The sequence below is a fragment of the Penaeus vannamei genome, chromosome 30 (assembly GCF_042767895.1).
Source record: "Penaeus vannamei isolate JL-2024 chromosome 30, ASM4276789v1, whole genome shotgun sequence".
Lineage (NCBI taxonomy): Eukaryota > Metazoa > Arthropoda > Malacostraca > Decapoda > Penaeidae > Penaeus > Penaeus vannamei.
In genome coordinates this window covers 10,628,030-10,645,529 of record NC_091578.1, presented here as the reverse complement: position 1 = coordinate 10,645,529, position 17,500 = coordinate 10,628,030, and the positions used below count along the sequence as shown (strand labels likewise).

At 38.6% G+C, this 17,500-nt stretch overlaps 2 protein-coding genes across 2 annotated transcripts in view; one reads left to right on the top strand and one right to left on the bottom strand.

Moving 5' to 3' along the window:
- Window positions 1-104: 104 nt before the first annotated feature.
- Window positions 105-16,824, bottom strand: LOC113803820 (uncharacterized). The gene is made up of 10 exons (XM_070142991.1): window positions 16,750-16,824; window positions 12,637-12,831; window positions 10,365-10,472; window positions 9,152-9,358; window positions 8,745-8,916; window positions 8,286-8,546; window positions 7,971-8,083; window positions 7,585-7,654; window positions 7,106-7,268; window positions 105-6,831 (listed from the first exon to the last, which is right to left on the bottom strand). Exons 2-10 carry the CDS (start codon window positions 12,661-12,663, stop codon window positions 6,315-6,317), a joined length of 1,638 nt encoding a protein of 545 aa, XP_069999092.1. The 5' UTR covers window positions 12,664-12,831; window positions 16,750-16,824; the 3' UTR covers window positions 105-6,314.
- Window positions 16,825-16,846: 22 nt separating this feature from the next.
- Window positions 16,847-17,500, top strand: part of CYLD (ubiquitin carboxyl-terminal hydrolase CYLD) — a gene marked incomplete in the record, with an annotated part of 44,984 nt that continues 44,330 nt past the window's right edge. Inside the window, 2 exon segments of the mRNA XM_070143294.1 lie at window positions 16,847-16,884; window positions 17,223-17,297. Coding sequence (XP_069999395.1) covers window positions 16,847-16,884; window positions 17,223-17,297 — 113 coding nt within the window.

Below are 17,500 nucleotides of genomic sequence, written 5' to 3'. Positions count from 1 at the left end.
AAAGAGAGAGAGAGAAAGTGTGTGAGAGAGAGGGAGAGAGAGAGAAAGAGAGAGAGCGATATCTCACTATTCTGAGTATTCCGTGAGTATTTCCAGTATTAACAATCATTGATACACACATGTAGTTATGAACATCAATATATATGTTTGTTCAGGTCTCGGGAAAACTCTTTATCTTCACTCAATGTTTGTTTCCTATTCTATAATTTATGTAAATTTGATTACTAACCGATCAGTCTTCGTTACACCTGAAACTACATTTTTTTATATGGAGAAAAAGTATAGAAGTTTTCTTTACATATAACGGATGAATACAGCTTTGTTTCTGTCTACTAAAGTGAAATATTTGATAATACCTGATAACCAGATTTGAGATATTAAATAGAAATCGTTTAGTGATAATTTGTAAGACTTTATATGTCAATAACATTTTTCCTGCAACACTTTAACGTATGTAAATAATTGTAGCGCCAAAACGATTTTCATAATAGTTCTATGTATGGGCTTCCAAATGTATAGAAATATGTCTATGTTGATATGATCTACCACAGTGACTTGCTAAATTATATATTCAAAATTTAGATCGTGTTATTTTCTGAGTGTAAATCTACGGTCTGCAGGATGTTTTATACTCATTATCCTTATCGTTGTCAATTTTCTAACAGCTCTATCTGTCATTCCCTTAAAATGTCCGCTATTACAGAAACATCAAATATGTTGTATATTATCAATTCATAATTTATAATCATTGTTTTAATTTAATATCATCGAGTAATTTAATTTCCGACGGTCAGTGATTTTTTTTTTTTTTTTACATGGTCTTTCGGTCATGAGGCGTCTGTGCATTCGAGCCCCAAAGGATTACATATATAAGAAGCCGAAAATTCTCACAGCACATCGAAAAGAATACGTAATTTGTGTTTCTTGGCATGTGTCCACAAGTAAACATCTATTCGCTTTCTCTCTCTCTCACTCACTCACACACACACACACACAATATGTGGATTTTGACATATTTTCATAATCTACAACTGTAAGCAACACGAAAATATATGAATGAAATTCCACGCAAACCAGTAAGTTTTTTTTTTTTTATCTCTCGACATAACGAATGTTAATAGTGACGTCATTTTTGTGAGGTAGCGATTCTTCGGCAAATATTTTGATTATTACCTGATCATGATGGTTGACATGAAATCAAAATTTGGCGGCATTTTTTTTTCTTCTCAAAACGTTTATTGGTTGTTATTAAAGGGAGAAAAAAGTCACAACGAAAGCATATTTTCGCAAAGGAAGTTACGAGCTTTGTCCAATAAATATATCACGGGGCAAATTATCTTTATCATTACATCTATCTTTGAGTTCGTCACATCAAAGAACACATTTACACCAATGACGACTAGGTCACACTTTGTATAATTCGTATAAAAATAATAAATTGATAAAATTTAAAGCACAGAAGAATCACAAATACAATGATGTCAGTGCGTGGGTCATTCTCCTATTTACATACACGACCATTCTCGCATTTAGTGTCTTTCGTCGCAAACAAACAAAAAACGATAATTTCACATTACACTTAAACAACTATCCGAAATGAGGTATAAAATTAATACCAAGTTGTGTGATTAACAGGAAAATTCAACATGGCCGCAGTGACAGGTCAAATCTGCTATGGTTTTAAACTGCTTCTTTCAACTTCATCCCTTCCTTTCCCCTTTCTTCTCACATGGGTCTGAAAGCCAGTACTTCATGACATGTTTGCAGTGCATGTAAACTTCAACATATATACTCCATTCGGCTCCCCGTGTCACATTGTTTTCCAATAAAACAATAATAAATAAAAAGTTCAAATGAAACTTAAATATATGATTAAACATGAAACAGGTACATTCATTCAACCCCTCTTCGTGCACGCAATAAAATCTCTCATTAATAGTTAATCAATTGTGCGTTTTATTCATCCAATGAAATGATACCATATAATGTCAGTGATTAACATCATTCTCAAATGAGATTTCGATGTCATCATATATAAGAGATTTCACAACGAATTTAGCCAGTCTTCAAAAAAGCACAGAGATCTCTCCACTGTGTTTTATTATTGGAACACTAGTCTAACCTGGCTTTCCAAATGAAAAAAAAAACATACATAGTAACAATAATATCAATTATAGCCATACCTTCAAACCATCAAAAATATATAATATACCAATACAACGTCCATAATTATAATGATGATGATCACAAACCTGTGTCAATCTAGCAATTGCAGAGATGATATATTGTCCAAAACGTGGCAATGAAGATGTGCGCAATGTAAGGTAAGGAAAAGAGAGTGTCTAGGGAAAGAATGACATTGTAATGTTTGTGTGACAGCTTATGTGTAGTGGTGCTTGTGTGTGTATGTACAAAAAGGCAGTAGCGTGCACTCCACTTTTGTGCTATAAACATATACTTAAAAAAGGGGTTTTCGATAAAAAGAGAAGAATGACATCGACTTTGAAAACAATATGATATCCGGCAACCGTTGATGATCAGTTGCCAGGTGGCAGTTACAAGCTTATCATTATATACATAGTTCATCACGAGGAAGTATTTACTTTTTTTCACACACATAACCCTTACATCTGTTTCTTTAATGAGGCTAAACGTGGTAGGGGAGAGGAGATACGGGAACAGAGGGTAGTGAAGTGTTCAAAAGAAAGGCCCTGAAGATAGAGAGGTCTCCCTACTTTCATCTTTCCATTTAATATGTCTTCTCATTCTCATTTATACTTAATTCCTCACCAGTTTCAAAACCGTGTACCATCAATCGCAACTTCCTTATCTTGTGTCATATAAAAAATCTGTATGGTACCAGTTTTCGCAAATATGTCTCCCTCATTTTATACTTCAAACTTAATGATATATCTTAATATCTCCTTTCCTTGGCAAAATCTTGTGATGTACTTCAAAACAACATGCTCATGATGTGCGCTTATCAGCATCAACTTCATCTTCCTTAATCTCATCTACTTTTGTAACACTATCCTTATACCTACACCAATCCCTCCTGGAACCAAACCACAAACTGAAAGCAACTGCAAATCTCTTAAGTCTGATAATAGGTGTTGATATTACTGTTTCTACGACTCACTGTCTCCTACGTTAACATCACAAAGTCCTACTCGTCGCACCTTTTGTCGACTTAACTGTTCCCAAAAGTCCTTCTTGTCACAGCCATCATACAACCATAACTTACTTATTGCTGAGATCATTTGTTTGTTTTATCTGGGTTTCGTACGAGTATTCACTCCGCAACGCGTTCGGTATTTATTTATTTATTTGATAAAAAGAAAGAATAATAATGAAAAATGTATTTCGAGAATTTCTGGAATGGATGAATACGAAATTTCAACGTCCATGGTTCATCGTAATGTTGTTTTTTTTTGGATTAAATAGCTACCATGTGAAAATGCCGCCCAAAATCTAAAAGTAATTATCCTGCAACTACACAGTTTCTTCGGCGGCGACACAGCTACTGCGCGAATGTTCTCTCTCGCTTGTCCCCCGAGGTGTCACGAGGAGGTCGCGTCCGCCTCGACTTTTTTCTTTGCAATCGTGTTTCCGCCGGATATATTTTTTTCGTTGCTCTATCATGGATGCATGAGCGTATTTTCTTTTAAACTGACGCAAGGGACAATTCCGATATTGTCTAGTATCTTCCGGTAAGGATAAATATGGTCATAATTCAGGGATATCAAAACTTGATGCATACATCCAATTGGTAAGATATAAACTACTTTGGTCACGGATTGTGTCTTTCCTCTCGAATCCATTATCTAACAATAGTAGATAAACAGATAAATAAAAATGTATTCTTCCATTCTGACCACCCCTCTGACACGACGGAAGACAAGCAAAGCTACAAAGTGTTTACAAGCACGGTACCCCAAAAGCCTTTGGTTTCTGTTAACTCTACTGAATGTGACTACAGATCCCGCCGTCCTACTCTCAGTCTATGTACACAAAGTCTAGAAGACGGGCAGATCCTGGGCCTACAGGGAAGGAGGACGGACCGCAGAAAAAGTAAAGGCCCCATCACACTAGCACTTTTACCGTCATTTTTTTGCGTTTCCGTATGAAAATCATGTAAACAAACATGGCGCTGTCGGAGTGAGGTCCCGGGAATCACACGAACATTCTCATACATATTACGTTATTTTAAAGAAATATGATGTATATTGTATATACGAATGCTCTAAAATATTAGCGTATGTTTACATTCACTCATCCTATCTAATTTATTAATAGCACAAGATCAACACGGAAATTAGTCAGACGGAAACGGTCGTAACCGTTTTAGTCTGGGAGGCGTTCCGTTTGTAGACGATCCTTGCGGAAAGCCTCAAATTCAGACGGAACCCCAGAAATTAACGGACAAAGTGCTCATGTGACAGGGCCTTAAGATCCCGCACCTAACGGGCGAAACATTAAATGTGGAAAAAACAGTAGATTGTAAGAACAACATTTCTTCTTCTTCCTCTTCAACAGGTTATGAAAATAGCCCTATGCAAATCACTTCGTCCCCCACCTACGTGACATCTCGTGATCCATCTGGCGACAAGAAAACCACATTCGAATCAGTGTCTCGAACAAGTGAACCGCAAACCGACTGTGGTGTTCGAACCCAAGGCAAGACGCCAGGCAACAACATTCCCAACTAACGACGTCCGCGGGAAAGAAACAGCATGCGAACTCACGGTTCTTTGGCCTCGGTTGAAATGAGCAACAAACTTCCAGCAGGAGACGATCACGCCGGTGTCACAACGAGGATGAACCAGCAAGTTCTTAAAGTAGGCCCACTTGTAAAATATATTTATATATATGTATATACGTCTATAAACAACGTGAAAAAATACTAGGCTACGAAGAAATTATTTTTCTTCACTGCAATGTGTATGAGGCAGTTTTTTTCCCTCTTAATCTCCCGGAACAAACGGCGACGTCCGTCCCTAAACACACGAGGTTGAAGCTAGTCCTGCTATCCATATCACGTGACCAGCTCCCTCAATATCTTACCGAGATTCATGTGTCTTTCCCGACCGTCCACCTTATAAACATTAATCATAAACACGAGTTCTCTATACTTTGTACTCGGACAACAAACAGTCAATGCAGTGGGAGTACTTTCCAAATATAAAAATATGATCTAAGCACACCTCCTCGCCCGCGACCAGAAGGGGCGCCCCCAGCGAAGAACCTCTCCGAGCCCTCTGCAGCGGCGGCCGGGGAGGCAGAGGGGAGAGGGGGGGGGGAGGGCTCGTAATCACCACAATGCTACGGGCGAGACTATCTGAAGACAGCACTGTTGGGACAAAAGCTCTCTTACGGCGCGTTGCAGTGGCTGCACGGTCCGCCCCTGGGACTGCTGCTGCACCCACGGGCGCTACGAGACCCTACGGCTCAAGGAATGTCTAAGAGTCCTACCGAGTCTTGGTCAGGGAAGGGGGAGCACCTAGCCCCTAGAGGCCTTAGTAAGCAATGCTTATTTTCATCGTCTAACATGAAACAGTTATATTTGGTCCATTGTAATATATTTTTTTTCCTGTACTTCTACCGCGTTCTCCCTCACTCACAAAATCACTACTTGAACGAACTAGATTTTACAAAAAAGGGAAATTGGTGAGACTCATTATGTATACATATATATACCCACAAAAGGGTCAATAACATATATATGTATGCTCATGTATACTCACTCTCGCTTCCGTTTTATTGTCTGTTTGGAACACTTGTTATTTCTTCTCGATCACGGCAAGTTATCTATCTCATCTACAATATCGTTACAGTCTTTATGGTATTTAGTCTTTCAGTTTCGATTTATCTCCTCATCACAAACAGAATTCTCACTAACGCTTGCCATTGTTCCTGCCATGAGGAGTTCTTCAAACACAGCGTGCTTGCAATAACTGTGAACCAAGAAAGACATGAGAATGTACTGTGCAATCACAAGCTCCAGTCTCTATGGCTAGAAACAGGCGAGGTGTCTCATGATCCTTATGACCTCATAAACAACTCATACCTCATTGCGGTCATGCGACAGTACTTCAGACAATAACTGCGGCTTGGGCGCAAACCAGACTATCTGCCTCGCTCACGCTTCTTGCCCACTTTTACACCGACCAACTAACGGATATATTTTCTATCACTCTATATAAACTTCATGGAAGATACAAGCCTAAAAGTTTATCAACTCCCCCCAATATATTTTTTTGTTATTTTTTCCTGTTTTTTTATATTCATCGACGATAAGCCACCCCGTCTCGTCATCACCTGTTCTCCGTGAATCTTTTCTTAACTTCAGGCGGGTAGGAGACGTAAATGAAACTGTCGCTCTGCTCCTGACTTAAACTCGAGGTGTCGTAGTATTTGTCGTGCTCGCCCAGGTCCTGGTAGTCGTCGTAGTCGTCGAGGTAGTTGTAGCGATTCCTTCTGAGCCGCCGCTGCTCGTAGTTGGGGGTGAAGGTGGTGGCGTAGTTGAACATGCGCTCCTCCGTGATGTAGTATTTGGACGACGGGTGGGCGTGGGCGTGGTCGTCGGGCGCGTAGGAGAGCCTCGAGTCCTCCGAGTAGTGTCGCGAGCGGTAGGACTGGCCGTCGTAGTCGCTGTAGGCGTGGCTGGCGTCGCTGACGTCGGGGTAGAGAGGGCCCTCGTTGAAGCCCGAGTCCCGGCACTCGCTCTCGGACTCCGTGGCGGCGGAGTGGCGCGCCTTCGAGGCCCGGAGCGGCGGGCCGGGGCGCTCCTCCGGCAGGGTGCTGGGCGACGCCGCGGCGCCCTCCTGCGACCTGGGGGTGGGAGGCACGCTACACTTCATGTGTCTCTACAGAAGGAGATAATAAAAAGAGAAAAACGTGTTTGCTAAACTGCTGCGAGCAAAATGAAAAAAGTACAACATGAGGTGGGAAAAAACGAGCAGTTATGAAGGGTCTTTTAGCTATGCACAAAGAAAAAAAATCAATAAACAATATTACTCTGCCTTGATATGACACGAGATATTCAACAACGGTATGACGACAGAACAAACACACAACTGGCGAGGAATCAGCAGGTCCTACTCACTCGCACAGAACCCAGACGATGTAGTAAGCCAGGGACACCCCGAGAGTCAGCAGAAGTACCAGGCCAGTGACGAGGCCCCAGGGGAACTCCGGAGGCTCCATGGTACCGGCTTCCCAGTACCTCTCACACGTTAGGTACCAACACACCGCACGGCTTAGAGCGGCTGTTGACGGGGGAAAATGAGTTATCGGAAATCGAGCTTCACGAAAAACGAGAAAGTATAGTAAATTCATGTTGACAGACGTATAAAATGTACGAGTGAGAATGAACATCTTCACAGTACAAGAGATGTATTCAACCGGTTTCGAATACATGACATTTTTGACGAAGATGAATACGAAACCGGTCAAAAACATCTCTTGCAATGTGATGTACATTCTCCTTCATACTTTTTCTACGTGTAAAGTATAGCCAATAAAAATAGACCAGTTTCATACAATAACAACAAAATATGAAACTGTACGGTTGTTACAACTCACCCTCAACCTCCTTGAATTGCTCCAGTGTTAGGTTGAGCAGCAGACCCCCGATGCACTGCTGGATCAATTGCTACAAAACAGAGCTGTATTAGTAAACGTAAACACTTGGTTATCTCTAAAGACTACATTCATAATGGATGCAATTTGGTTAAATCAAAAGCTAGTCTAACAGCCATGGAGAGAGAGAGAGAGAGAGAGAGAGAGAGAGAGAGAGAGAGAGAGAGAGAGAGAGAGAGAGAGAGAGAGAGAGAGAGAGAGAGAGAGAGAGAGAGAGAGAGAGAGAGAGAGAGAGAGAGAGAGAGAGAAACACCAAAGAAACACAAAAAAGAAAACAAGTGAGAAACACGAAAGGCTCAAAAGAGATGAGCGAGGCAGCGTCGACCCACCTGGCACTTGACTCTGAGCTCAGCCAGGTGTTCCTCGTTACACGTGTCACGCCACGAGTGTAACGGGTGGAGAGGCAGCTCCCGCGGGCCCCCGCCCACCTGCCCGCTGTCATCTGTGGGCGTTATACATCCGTCACGTCTGTGCAACACGCACCAGAGACACGGCTTCTCTCGATACAAGGAAACCCCAGTTCGGAAAGACCTTGCTCGTTGGGTTAAATATTCACCATGCACTCTCATTGTTAATTAGTCATGTTAGTGAAGTGACCATAAAGTTAGGAGAAAGAACACAAGACATGAATGCACTGAACTCACTGTAGGTCTCCTCCGGCGGGTTCGCGCACTCCGCGTCGTCCGCATCGCATCCTGCCACCACCACAGGGTCGTCCACGGACCTCCTGCCGTCGTCGGGGCGGTCCCGGGAGAGGTCGGGGGCGGGGCGGGGCGTCGTGGAGGACGGCGGGGGCGGGTGAGGCGGGTCCCGGAGGCGAGGCTGCCGCGTCCACTGGTACCACGGGTGGGAGGCGTGGGACGACCTCATCAGGCTGCGGGGGAGGGCTCGCTCCACCGCTTGGTCTGTGGGGGAAAGCGGAGCCGCACGTCTAGAACACGGGCCTTCACAGCTACGAGGCAGAAAAGGTTGTCAACCACCCCCTCGCGCCCAAACAACAACAATCGAACAGAAATGGGATACTTGAAAACAACAGCGATGACAATAATATTAATAATACTAATAACAAAATAATGTATTTGCATGCGTGACAGGCGGCGCACCTGAATGCGTCTGGCCCTGGTGGAGCGACGGGGAAGACAGCAGGAGCGGCTGGTGCCACAGGTCGAGCGCCGTGGCAGCGGGGGGCGTGTCCTCGAAGTCCCTGAGACGCTCCAGCAACACCTCGCACCGCATGACGTCACAGAAGTCCGCTAGACACACCGCGTCCTCGCCCTGAAGAGGCAGAGATATTCCGATCAGCATGTTCACATTACGAGGGTTGATAGCAAGAAATATTGTAATGCATAACGTAAATCTGGTCATGGTAAGAGTAAACACAAAAAGAAGATGAATGAAGACGGAGCCGTAAAGACGAAGAAAAGTGAAAAAAATACGAAAGAGAACAAGAAAAAAGAAAGATGGAGATGAAGAAAAAAAAAGAAGAAATCATCGTTTCCTTAAAACCCACGTTATTGAGGTGTTCCTCGTGGCGGTTGTCGAGGTGTCTGTCCAGGTGCGCCTCGTGGTAGAAGGCCTTCCCGCAGAAGCCGCAGGTCCATTGGGGCGGCACGTGGACCTTGGCCTCCTCCTGCCGCGCGAACACATCCCTGGCGTTGTGCAAGGGGCACTCCAGGGGCAGCGTCACCCCGTATTTCTCCAGCACAGGCATCCATCGCTGGAAAAGGGACGAAGATGCATCTCTGTGCTTTGCTAGGCATAGGTTTCTGTTTTATTATTTTTTGCAGTTGGATGAGAGCGATGCCACCTTTCTTAGCTCTGGGGGCGCTAGGTCGTCGAGATATGGTTTGGGTAAATTGCTTAATAGATATTTGCTAGATTCTCAGCATAAAACTCTCTCTCTCTCTCTCTTTATATATATATATATATATATATATATATATATATATATATATATATATATATATATATATATATATATATATATCGCTTTAAGTTGGTCAGAAAAATATCAGTTTCTAGGTAGACATCCTGTGGTATGATTCAGAACATAACGTTTAATTTATCTAATTTTGCTCACGTTCATTGTATCAAAAAATGTTATTTTCCTTATAATTCTCAAAGTTCATGTTTAACAAATGATATTATACATAGCTGTCACTGTCTTCTCCATCTGTAAAACCTATGAGGTCGCAGTCATGGCTTGAGGTGCTAGGCAGGAACCGCAAGAAAATAAGGTCGAGAACCGCAATTAATGGCCGAGGGATAAGGGCACTTGTTTCATATCGTAAATCAAGTGTGGCGTCTCTTGCCGTAGAATTTATAGGGTGAAATTAGTTCTACACAAACCAAGACAAACATAATATACACAGACACACACACACACACACATAAACCACACACACAAAGTAACAAAAAAGTCCCACAAACAGACACCCCCCCCACACACACACCAAAATCAACACCCTACCCCCCACCCCACCACTACAAACACCCACCCACCCACATACACAAACACACCAACCCACACACATCCACCTACCCAACAATCCACCCCACACACACATCCATCCACATACACCCACTAGCACACACACACATACACCCATCCACCTCCACCCACCCACCCACCCACATACACCCACACCCACTCACACACACACATACACCCACCCACCCACCCACACCCCCTACCCCACACACACACGTTAAACTGGTCTCACCTTGTTAACCAATTTTCTCACGAGAGCCGCCTTATCACGTATACAGGGAGGTCTGGGTTCGAGGGGGCCAGGCCGAGGCACTAACGTCAGCAACAGAACCACCAGCACCTGTAATATGCAAATGAACGTAAGGGGTAGTAGTAGGTTAACTTTGTGCCTGCATTTGTTGTTGTTATCGTTATTATTATTTGTAGTAGTAGTAGTAATTGTAGTAGTATTAGTTGTAGTAGTAGTAGTAGTAATTATAGTAGTAGTAGTAGTAGCAGTAGTAGTGATGGTGATGGTAGTTAGAGTACTAACATTATGTTACTACTATTATGGTTATCATTTTTCTGTATGTCATTGTCATCATTAATATTCCCATCGTCATTATTGAAACTAAAATTATCATTACTTATATCATTATTATCATCAGTTACCATTACTATCAGCCCATAATTGCTATTATATCGCGGTCACCAGTATGATAATTTATCAACAAATTACAAAAGAAAAAGTTGAAATCCACTACCAAGTTCAACTCTTCCCTGTAATTTAATATGAATTTGTCATAAGTATTTAATTTATAGGTTGATGATACGTAATTTCATGGACGCCACTATAATACGGATCTTGACTGCTGACCTCCTTGTGTATTTCTATTTGCGGTAATGAAAAAATTAGCCTCTTATCCTGTTTATTTCTTATGTATGGTGATTGTGTGAGAGTAACATAAAGATAAAAGTACTACAAAAACAGAGAAAAAATAATAATACATGATAAAAAATGTTAACAACAATGATAAAAACAGCAGTAAAGTTATAACACAAATTGATTAACAAAAGTAACAATATTAAAATCAACAATAATAATAATGCTAATAACAACAATAATAACAATAAAAATAATAAACACACCAACAACAATAATAATAACAACAATAACAAATAAATAAAGTTGTCTGTCTTTCTGTCCTTATGGATTCAGTCCCTTGTGTCCCCGGGGAGCTAAAATCTGGACTACAGGGGTAAGCTGACATGAGGAATAACATAAGCAGGGTAACATCAGACTTATGGGCGTGGCAGAGAGTGGGAGGAGCCTAAACCTGCCTTCTTATTTAAGTAAAGCTAAAACCTAGTTTACCGAGGTTTAACTTTGATCTAGGACTTGAATTTGATATAAATAGTGACACGGGGAAGATGACATTAGGAAGGGGCGTGGCAGAAAATGGGTTGAGCAAAATCTGCCTCCTTATCCATGTAACATTTTAGACCAAAATACTGTAATTAGCGGTTATTTCTGTGATGAAAATTTGTTAGGTCTGTTCGATGAGATGTAAAACAAAGGATACATTAATTTGTTTACAAGAATATAATACCAGAAATACATTTCTTGATCAAAAATATATATTGTTTGTATTTTTTTTGGCGCAATTATTTACGTTCTGGAAAGCTGGTACTTCGATCTAGTAATAATAATAATAATGGTAATGATACTAAAGGAATAAAAATAATGATCATAACAATATATATAACATGATAACAGTAATAATGATAATAAATGAAACCTCAAGAACACAGATGAATGACAGTTGACAAAAACAACAATTACAGGAATAGTAATAAATATGATTATCATTAATTACTGTTATTAACATTAGCACTCTCACTATCAGCACAATAACTATTACTACTACTGCTACTTGCAATGGTAATAAGAGTAACAAGAATAGTAGTGGCAGAAGTGAAGTTACTGATATAATCAATTGATTATTGTTACTACCATAATCTGGTGATAATAACTACAATGATAATAATAATGAACTACTAATGATGACAATAATAATGTTTTAATTGTCATTATCATCAGTAGTAATAATACCATAACCATAACAATATCAATAATAATAATAATAATAATAATAATAATAAAACGGATAATAACAAAACACAACAGCAACAACAAACAGCAATAACAACAACAATAATAATAATAATAATAATAATAATAATAATAATAATAATAATAATAACAGCGATAGTAATAACAACAATTACAATACTCCTTATTACAAACTTCTTTATCATCATTATATATAATTATCACCATTACCACAATTACTAATGCTACAGTAACAACACCATATAAAAAGAAGAGAAAAACACGTAAGGAATCACATTAACACAAACAACCACAACAAACCAACAGCTGTAAAACGTAAACAACTGCATTATTATAAGACTTCAGTAAACACCACAGGCGACGGAACGGCACGTGTGGCAACGCTACTCACCTCAACCTTGCGTCGACAAGTGGCCATGATAGCAAAGGCAAGTGAGGTTTGGGCGTCCACTCATGGGTTGTGGGCGTGAAACCTCCAAGGGATACTGTCTCTAACCACACGCTAAGCCAACCACACTACCACCTCCGCCACCACCACGCTGTGTACCCAGGCCGTGGCCAGCTGTTGCTACACCCGGCTACCAGGCTGGAAACAACGGAAAGGGTCTAAGCTAATGGAGGTTTTGGGTCGCGTAGCTTATGGGGTTGAAGAGTAGCATGGCTGGGAGGAGCTGAAGGGAGAAGACGGGGGTTAAAGCTGGAGGGTGATCTCTAAGATGGATGGAGAGAGCTTGCAAGAGCTTGGAGTGGGATAGTGAAGCTTGAGATGTGAGTGAAGCGGCGGTTCTTGAAGCCATAATAATGTTGGAGAAGTGAATAGTAGATACCTGTTGTGTACTTCATGGTATAACTCTTGGTTTCATGAAATCTCTCTAATTTGCGACAATTTTTGAATCCAATCTCTTAACTGTTCCCCAAAGTTTCCTATCTTGAATATTTCGTATGAAGTGTCTCCCTCTTTTCTACAGACCCCCCCCCCCCCCCCGTGAAAGAAGGTCGGGACTTCCATAAGACAGAAGCCAACAGAAACATGTAGCATTAAAATTCTGTCACAATCTATCGCTATATTGAATATTTTAAATTCTAAAATATTTTGAACCTTACTCTTCGTCTATTGATATAAAAAAATAAAACACTTTCTCAGGATATCGTCTAGCAGTCATCGTAAAAAAAAAGAAAGAAAGAAAGAAAGAAAAAAAAAAAAACCCGGACACATTGAAATACATTTCCATTCCATGTGCATTCAAAATTATTCAACCTCATTATACACTTGAACTCATTTAAATATATTAGTATTACGAGATATGACCTGCCACTTGACACAACAGAAAAAAACTCGTTCATTTTTGTGATGAACTTTCTTCCCTCATTACAAAGGTACTATGTAAATTTTCGCGTGCTTTTCTTCCGATTTAATTATTTCAATATCATTACGATATTGATTATTATCATCACTGTCATTATTATTACTACTGATATCAATATTGTTATTGTTAATATTAACATTATCATCTGTTATTATCATTATTAGCATCAGTATTATCATTATTATTATTAACACTATCATTATTATCATCACTATCATTATCATTATTATTATCATTATCAGCCTCATCATCATCATAATCATTAATACTATTATTCCTATAATCATCAATATTATCACCAATAACATGACAATTATAATATTTCATTTCCTCTCCAACGAGACAGCGACGCCTCCCTCCAAGCTACGGGAAGTAATTTTAAGATTTAGAAATAAAATCGAAGATTCTTCTGTGAGAAAAGAAGAAGAAAAAAGTTGAAAACAGAACTAGCAATCAGAGGGCAAAATATTTAGCAGAAACGGAATGATAGGATTATTCAGAGATTTAATTTACTGCTAAAGAAAAAAGAAAGAAAGACAGAAAGAAAGAAAGAAAGAAAGAAAAAAAAACTTGTTCGATTTCCTGGTCCCTTATTCAGTACGTTGGAATCACCTTCACGCTTATTATTATTATTATTATTATTATTATTATTATTATCATTATTATTATTATTATTATTATTATTATTATTATTATTATTATTATTATAAATTTTGGATTCGATGAAATGAATGATGATGGTAATGATGGTGGCAGTGATACTACTAATAATAATAACAATAATAAATAACGACAATAATAATAATTATTATTATCATAAATAACAACAATAGTAATAGTAATAATAATAAGAAGAACTATAAAAATAAAACAACAATAATAATGATAATAAAACTAACAATACCAATAAAAATAATAATTATGATATTAATGATGATGATGATGATGATAATAATAATAATAGTAAAGAATAATAGTGATAAAGTGATAACAACAGTAATAATAATGATAGTAGTAATAATGATTATGATGATAATAATAAAAACAACAGTAGCAGTAACAGTGGTAGTAATAATGATAATGATAATGATGATAATAATAACAATAATAACAATAATAATAATAACAATAATAATAATAACCATAACAACAGTAATAATAATAATAATAATAATAATAATAATAATAATAATAATAATAATAATAATAATAATAATAATAATAATAATAAATAGCAATGATAACGAACACACAAATATCTAAAGGATTCAAAAAACAAATTAAATATCAAGCTCTCAAAGTTTTCCAACTCATTTACAACTCTAATTGTGATCTATAAATTCTTGCTCTTACGCCCTAAATCTCGTTTGCATTTTCAAACATTTTAATACGAAAAAAAATGTCTTTACGTTTTGAAATCACAATTGAACCTTTGTCATGGCTCTCAAAAGGCGATTTAATAACGAACGAATGCAATTAGAATTAAAACTGAATTAATAATGATAATAAAATATTACATTCAAGTTTTGCGTACTTAGACACAGACACACACACACACTCACACACATCTCGTCGACCACCAAGAGCCTAGTCAGGCGTCTGCATGTCTAGTCTGACACATTCAAACCATGCAGTTTCCTTCCTTCTCGGCCAAGTGAGGCTATGATTCATGCACAAGCCTGTCATTACAGACTGGGGAAAGATTTGCCTGACATCGATCTAGCATGATATCCAAGCACAAGTCTATCACAGCACTAGTAAAACGTTGTTACATCTGTTGGTCATGTAAAATATCTAAGCGTAGTACTGTTCTATGTATCTGATAATCACACTTTTCTTTCTTCCTGTGCACTGCCCACTAAAGACTAATATATCCATTCAAAGTAAATGAATGAATAAGATGTTTAACAAGTAAATTCCAACAAATGTATTCGTGCACAAATATAGATATTCCTAGAACACTATGAGTGTTTTTTCCATTCAGAATGCCGTGTTTGTTTATTTCGCATGACACATCCTTAACATAATCTGACTTGACCACATTAACATACCTGGATTAGCACATGTATCGTAGTGACGCAGATAAAACATCACACACCATGAAAGTGAAATGGTATACCCGCTTAAAAACAGGTTTGGATACAATAGACTTCCCATATTAATCGCAGAGCACAAGCACCACCACAAGCACATTGCATTAACTGGAAAGCACATAACACAGAGAGCTAAAAGCCACCCTCACCATCGGCATCAACAACCACAAATACAACACAGTCTGACTTTGTACGCACAAGCATGCATGGGACAAGACGCCAACTGCCCCCCATTCATGGCACTGATACATGGACAGTTTTACTAGAAACACAGCACATGATATCGTGTCTTCAATGTTGCCTTACGCGAAGCAAGATTCCAATATTTTGCAAATAAGCTTTTAGTGTTATTTGAAGATCAGATTTACTGTAAAAGAGTGACGGTCGGATGCCGGGAGGACGAGCTGCATGGGTAGGCTACCTCTTGAAGGCTCGCGCAAGAAACTCTTCAAAGAATCACTTTACGACCATCTTTTGTATTTATGAATCGGGTATTTCAGTTTCGGTTTGGTTGAATTAGTGATTTTCCCGGTACATTCCAAATGATTTACAGAGCGATGTCTCGCGTGGTTTTGATGATGCATTTTCTTTTAGATACTTTGATTTAATCGTTTCCTTTGACTTTACTTGAGTCACAATCGGTTTCTATAATGTAGATACATCAAATGCAGAATACCTGTTTTTCTTTTCACATTACACACATGACTGAATATTTAATTCATATTTGAGACTCAAAATACCTGCTGAAATCTGAAGTAAGATATTTATAGTCAATGACCAAGTTCTAAAGATGATAGGAATATTTTTATTTGAAAGGTGGATCAACTCTTAACTATATGATGAAATTCGTCTTTGCATAATGCTTTAAGACATGGGATATTATCATAATACAAGAAATTTCCAATGCTAGAAAAACAACTCAACTCAATCCAATATGCGGTCACATTGGATTATTTCTAGCGGGGTTTGTTGGCTTAGAAAACAGTTACACTAATATAAGACGCGTTTTTCTTCTATAAGCCGCTGTATGTACAAATGATTTACCTGAAATTACATACGAATACATATTCACGGGAGCGATGCCGAATTTCACGTCAGGTCTTCGCTGTCTGCTTTGTCGTCTGCATATTTGTTAAGGACCATGTCTATAAAGATACACTTTGTGCATTCATATATCTGGTATGCATATAATGATATTAAATACTATAAGAGAAAAATACTATTGCTCATATTATCAAATTATGCGATGAAACATTTTATATATAAGGTCTCTTCAAAGTTAGAGTTAAATTCTAACATTAATTTACGAGAAACAATAGAGATTGTACTTTTCTCCTTTGAGTATAATGATATAATAAAAGCCTGTCTTATGTTTGTCAAATTGAAGTTAGAATGCATCATACAAAATTGAAAATACAAAAACCAGTCAAGTGACACTTATTTTAAAATTTAATTTATAATGCATTATCAAAACAACGTAGGCAAGAATTATTTTTACATACAAGATCTCTTTAAAGTCCTACTCGAAACAAGATCAAAACAAGAAGCGCAGATGTTGTTTACATTGACGTAGGACACGGAAGAGGAAACTGGTAATAGTCATTTAATTCTCATTCATTTATACCGAAATGTTACCTGTCAGTGTATCATATTGAGTTAATGAAAATGGGTTATTCAATCTTAAGAAACCAATAGGATATGAGTGATATGTTGCCAGAAATCACACACCGGGAAAAAAGTTGTGACCAAAAATAGAAGGGCGCGATTTAAGTGATGGTCTTGTGGGGTTTGGCAA

Bases quoted from the DNA above. Each gene is read 5' to 3' on its own strand.
- LOC113803820 (XM_070142991.1), bottom strand. From the start codon at position 12,663: ATGGCCACTTGTCGACGCAAGGTTGAG. The intron at 7,655-7,970 runs GTGGGTCGACGC...TCTGTTTTGTAG, and splicing joins AGCTCAGAGTCAAGTGCCAG to CAATTGATCCAGCAGTGCAT. The intron at 7,269-7,584 runs GTGAGTTGTAAC...CCCCGTCAACAG, and splicing joins GCAATTCAAGGAGGTTGAGG to CCGCTCTAAGCCGTGCGGTG.